At 48.9% G+C, this 5721-nt stretch overlaps 1 protein-coding gene across 1 annotated transcript; it reads right to left on the bottom strand.

The window, feature by feature from the left end:
* On the bottom strand, positions 1-4110 carry LOC306936037 (transmembrane protein 100). The gene has a single exon (XM_079519454.1). The coding sequence runs from the start codon at positions 3774-3776 to the stop codon at positions 3390-3392; it is 387 nt and encodes a 128-aa protein (XP_079375580.1). The 5' UTR covers positions 3777-4110; the 3' UTR covers positions 1-3389.
* Between the last annotated feature and the right edge of the window lie 1611 nt (positions 4111-5721).

The raw sequence follows: 5721 nt of genomic DNA, 5'->3' as shown, positions 1-5721 counted from the left end.
AGTTATGGATGGGTGCCCCGGCTGGGCTGCAATACAATACAGAGAAGTGCGCTAGGCTGCTACCTCGTCATCATTAACATGTAATTTAATCCCACCTGGGGTTTCTGTCTCATATGCTCGCACACTGGAGCTAAAAACAGTATCATAAATATTCTCCACACTTACTTTAATACCCCCTCCCCACCCCCTATAAAAACGCAACCATAAAATAAAAACCTAAAATAAAACCTAACCTGGCTTTTCTTAAGAATGTCTCCCTATATAGACAAAAAGGAGGCCCTGTTTGTTTTGCTTCTGTTCCTTTGTCAATAAGAAAAGGCACAGGAAGGCCTCTCCCTCGTGACTCTGTGCTGTGGGTTCTGTCATTGTCCCAGCTCAAAGACCCAAGGAGGCCCAATCACAGATCCCAATCTCTGGGAGAATTGACATTTTCGCTGTTCCTTCCCGTAATGCATTACATCCCCTCAGAATATAATTGTGTTCTGTTCGGGATGGCTGATCCCAATCTCAGCCCACAGCCTGGGCTCTCCGCTGTCACTTAAAAGTTAAGAGGCAAGGCAGCTGTCACGGGGCTCTCCATCTTTATCTGTTCATCCTCCCCTTCCTCTTTATTCTCCCTCTCTCTCTCTCTTTCCTGTTCTGCCGTAATGAGAACACCACACAACAGGGCATCCAACGTAAAATGATCTGCAACATATTGAGGGCAAGGCAAAGAGTGAGAGGGGAAAATCCTCAGCATTAATTTAACCCTGAGAGCGTAAAAATGGACCCAAATGGAGCCATTTCTTTTTATCAACGTTGAAGATTTTGCTGTGTTCTACACAACCCAAGAATTCAGGCCATGCCTGTCTATTGGAAAACACACCAATTCATAGTATTCTCTTGAAATGTTTTTCCATACAATCTGGCACAATGCCACAGCTCATGGGCAATAGTTTAATGATAGTAATCACCGATTTGCTTTGAATGAATGTGAATACTATGAAGTATGAACCTGGGATGGCCTTTGGCACAGTTTGTCAAATGCTACCACATTATGCATAGACACATTTTACAGTAACGGCCGGCACTAATGCAGGAGCCTGGATCAATACAACAGAGAAATCAATGTCACAGGTAACAGAATCTCTAGGTCTAGGTGCACGCTCCATCACACATAGACACAATGGTGTTAAATTCCATTCTATTTTCTGCTGTGTTTACTGCACATGCACTTTCTTCCTTTGTGTTCTCTCCCCGCTTACTTACATTCAGGAACATACTGTAGTTTTCTTTAAGACATGAATAAAATGTGCTCTCTCTAGTGAGATCACACACAGACAGCGAGACTCCTGGCAGTCAGTGATGCGGAACGGAGAGTGCTGCAACAGTAGCTACAACATCCATCCCTGCAAGACAAAGAGCACAGCTAGTGGCAAAGGAGAGGAAAGGGAATCCCCACAACAGATTCTCTTCTCTCATTCAAATCCTGTCCTGGCAGGCATACCAACAAAGGGATTAGCCCCTCACTCTCAGCCAATGGGTTCTCATCTATAAAACATTAAAATAATCTGCTTTATATGGCGAACAGGTGGATAACTAAATAAACATGGCTGAGCCCAGGCAGGGCTGTGTGACGTGTGGCTTTTAAAGTGAGTGTGATGTGCTGCAGCACACAGTTGCTCCGGGGCTATCATAATGGGGCTGACAGTGAAATGAGATGTGAGGAGGAGGCGGAGGTGGCGGGGGTGGTGAGGGTGGTGGTATGGAAGGATGAGGGAAGGTGTATAAATGGTGGGCACCGGAGAGAGAGAGAGAGGGGGGGGGGGGGGGGGGGGGGGGGTGTTGGGGAGAGAGTACTGTCGGGTCGGGGTAAAGAGAGAGGGGAGAAATTCCCAGGAGAGCAGATGGAAACTGGGGAACGCCCGCAGAGCCTTTTTCCACTGAGCCACTCGCTCAAGGCACCAGAGCGGCCCGATGTGTTCTTCGTGGTACGGCGGTGTCGCTTGCCAAAAATAGCGGCTATTTTCGTCGAGCAACACCATTGTACGATGGGAGTATAAAGTAAGCAGCATGGGAGGAGGGGCTGTTTGAGTCAAAGTATCAATGCGGCCGGCGGCATGTCCCCTCAGCCCTCAGGCAGTGTCCTTCAGTAATCCTGGCCTGCCCTGCCTGGAGGTGAGGTCCCCCACGTGCGCATGTATGCTGGGCAGTGGGCACACATAGTCAGGAGGGAAGGCATCTGTAAGTCAGTCAGAAAGTCATCGGCCTACACATGACACAGGGGAGAAAAATGAATACAAAAATAAAGGCCTTTGAGAGTCTGTCTCTTTCCTCTCCAAGTTGCTCCACTGGAAATTGCTTGCCCCTTTTGGACAGGGCCTATTACAATAGTTTGGGCTGTGCTGGGGGGACAGCCACGCATACACTTGTGTGATTGTGTGTGACTCTTTCATTCCTTAATAGTGATGCTTACACGGATGGCACAGGTTCTTGTAAAGTTTCAGTTCCCCCCCAATAGGTGTCCACGTTATGCATACTTTTACATACAGTACGTGTGCCCACATACACACACATGCGGCCTACACTTCCCCCCGGCAGACCCTCTCCAACTCCTCGTCCACACAGCTGCCAGTGAGAGCCTTTTGGACTCAGGTTCCACTTTCCCGTTGCGTAAAAAAAGCCCCAACACATTGCTGCGGTGTCACAGGACGAGTGAATGACGCGGGCCGCTGACGTGGGTGCACTCCTCTTTCGGCCCAGTGTCGGGTTGCCGTCTTTGGCCCACTTCCTGGCCTCTCGGACGGTCACCTATCCTGGCTGGAGGAATGCCGCGACTGACGTGCCCAGTGACGTCCGCACCAACTCTGACAGACGCTCCGCATAGCGCGCTGAGTGTGAGATTTCCCACTGTGTGTGGCTGGTGCATATGTGTGTGTGTGTGTGTGTGTGTGTGGGGTGCATATTTATGTATGTGTCTCCTTGGAAGTTGTTTTGACACTGGACACCTGCTGTCTGATGATAAAGCTGTGTGTGTGTGTGTGTGTGTGTGTGTGTGTGTGTGTGTGTGTGTGTGTGTGTGTGTGTGTGTGTGTGTGTGTGTGTGTGTGTGTGTGAGCTGGTGGTGATCCCTCCAATGGTGGCAATCCAAAAAGTGCTACCAGGCTCCAATAGATCCTCAGTGTGTCCATCTGTCCTCTCTCTCTTTCCCGCTCTCTGTTCGTCCATCAACTCTGAACCCCAAGTTCTCCTCTGTGCGAGCGGAGCCAAACTTTATCGTGCTAAAGATTTGAGAGGATTTGGGGCGTAGAGGGGTTGGAATGGTGGCTCGTCTAGCCCGTCTGTGAGCCCCCGGCTCTGGGCATGTCTTTCCTCACTCCGTGTCCCTGTGTCCCCCTCTCTGTCGTATCTCACAGGGGACACTGCTCTGAGGTGAAGGAGCCTCCTCCCTCTTTTTTTTTCCTCCTCTTCTTCTTGTGCACGGCCCAGCAAACGGTGGCCGTGATCACCAGCACCAGGCCCGCGACCAGCAACACAACGGACACCACTTTGGTCTGAGGCAAGTCGTTGTAGGTGTAGGTCACCCCCGTCCCTGCCACGCCGATCACCAGGGAGATGATGCCGAAGGGGAAGATGCAGCGGTACCAGGACTTCTCCATGCCCCCGGTGGCCTGGGACAGGCGCTCGAGCGAGGACAGCACGTCTGGGACCTTGGGTCCGCCCGCCTCCAGGAACTGTCCATCCTGTGCCGAGTTGGGTTGGGGCTGACAGGCGAGGTTACCTGTGGTGCCGCCCATCCTCGTGCCGTGTGCTGCTGATGCAGGGTCTGGAGACGGGGGCTGTAGTAGTGGTGGTCTGTGATCTCCTCCGTAGTCAGCTCTGGCTTGGAGAGCCACAAGGGGAAGAGGCAAGAAAGGGAGAACAGAATGAGGGAGGGAGAGACAGAGACAGAGAGAGAGAGACAGAGAGCAGAAGGAGGTCTTTGTGAGCCCAGAAGAGGATCCTGGAAACAGAATGGCTGAAGCGTCCCTTAAGTCTGCGCAGAAATCCACTCACACTTCAGCGTCCTCTCCCGGCGTCCTCTGTCTCCCTCCCTCTCTGACTGTATGTCGGCGCACTGCCTGCTGGCTCTCTGGCAGCATAGTTTACACTGCTGAACGGAGCGAGGGGGCATATATGTAAGGGGCCACTTCGGGGGCGGAGCCAGGAAGGAAAAGGGGGGCAAGTCCAAGCTCTGCGATTGGCTCCCTCCTTTGTGATGTCAAAAGGCTGGAGTAGGCAGAGCAAAAAACAAGACAAAAAGGAGGGGTGAAGAAGAGTTAACGGCACCCTCTATTCCAACACATCATCAGTCTCCCTTTTCTTTCCTTTTCTGTTGTCTTTTTATTCGGCAGCGGGGAGTAATAAAATTGTGATATTACCGGAATGGAAAGTCAATTATACGTGATGGATTACAAGGAATGAGGAGAGAAGGGAGACCCTCACCCGCTAAACATAACCATAGTTCTTAAGTTCCATGTGCTTTATCCATTCCCCCAGGACCACATCACATACTGGACATGCAACCACACGCCTCCTGTTATGTGAACTATGGTCTGACTATAGTATTATGACCTGGCTCTTGGGCCATAACAAAGGAGGATGTATGTACACACACACACACACACACACACACACACACACACACACACACACACACACACACACACACACACACACACACACACACACACACACACACACACACACACACACACACACACACTTGCAGATAGATCACAGCAGCAAAACTCACTCATTGCTCGCCACCCACACATATGTCAGTTAGTTTTGGCTGAATGGAAGATAACGTAAACATAGCAGATAATACAAGAGGGGACACAAGATGAGACTGGCTGCATTATTCCATTAAAACAAGTATTATTTCTTACCATCTGCCTTCTCAATTAAACGAGCACAAGGATGGAATGCTTTATCAGCCCATCAGGGAACTTGCCACTCACAGGTAATTTTCTGGACAGTTTAAATACATTTTCTAATCTAGACAGTTAAACTTACAGGTCTACACGAATTCTGTGACTAAGTCATGAAATCTGTCAGCCCAACTTCATCTGTCTGTTAACAAATTACCCTGTTTCTTGACCTGCCCTGGTGCTCCGGTTTTGCCATTTTGCTTGTCTGTATTGATAAAATGCTTTTTAATGCTAGTGTTTTGATTTTTAAATGTGTTTCTTGATTTTAGAGAGTATGGAAAATGGTGAATTATGGATGAAAACCTGCGTCCGGGATAATACCAGCAAATTTACAGAAATAAACTGGACATTTTGAAATAGAAATGAATAAAACATCTTGTACGTGCGAGGGAGCCACATTTACAGTAGAAAGGGTAGCTGGTCGTCAGCCTCTGAAGAGGGACCCACATGCATTTTTCATGCACTCTGCCTTATGCACTGTTCACGCTTAGCATATAACCACTTTCAACCTGGGGTCCCTATTCTGGGTATGCAATAAGTGAAAATATACAAACTCACGGGTTTGGAATGTGATACGTTGTGTGCTGAATGTGTTATTTTCGGCAGTATATAAATATATATATATATATACATTATATAGTATAGGACTTAAGTAGTTAAATCTCCACCGTAGCTCAATGAAAAAGAAGAGCTGTAGCTAGAGGATCATCAGAGGACGAGTGTGTGAGAGGGTGGCAGGGTGCGGGAGAAAAAGGAATTCTCTCAGCGA

This window comes from Electrona antarctica (genome assembly GCF_951216825.1).
Source record: "Electrona antarctica genome assembly, chromosome: 14".
NCBI classification, from domain to species: Eukaryota; Metazoa; Chordata; class Actinopteri; order Myctophiformes; family Myctophidae; genus Electrona; species Electrona antarctica.
Note: the sequence above shows the minus strand (reverse complement) of the source record. Positions and strands in the feature narration are given on the sequence as shown.

Bases quoted from the DNA above. Each gene is read 5' to 3' on its own strand.
- LOC306936037 (XM_079519454.1), bottom strand. From the start codon at position 3,776: ATGGGCGGCACCACAGGTAACCTCGCCTGTCAGCCCCAACCCAACTCG.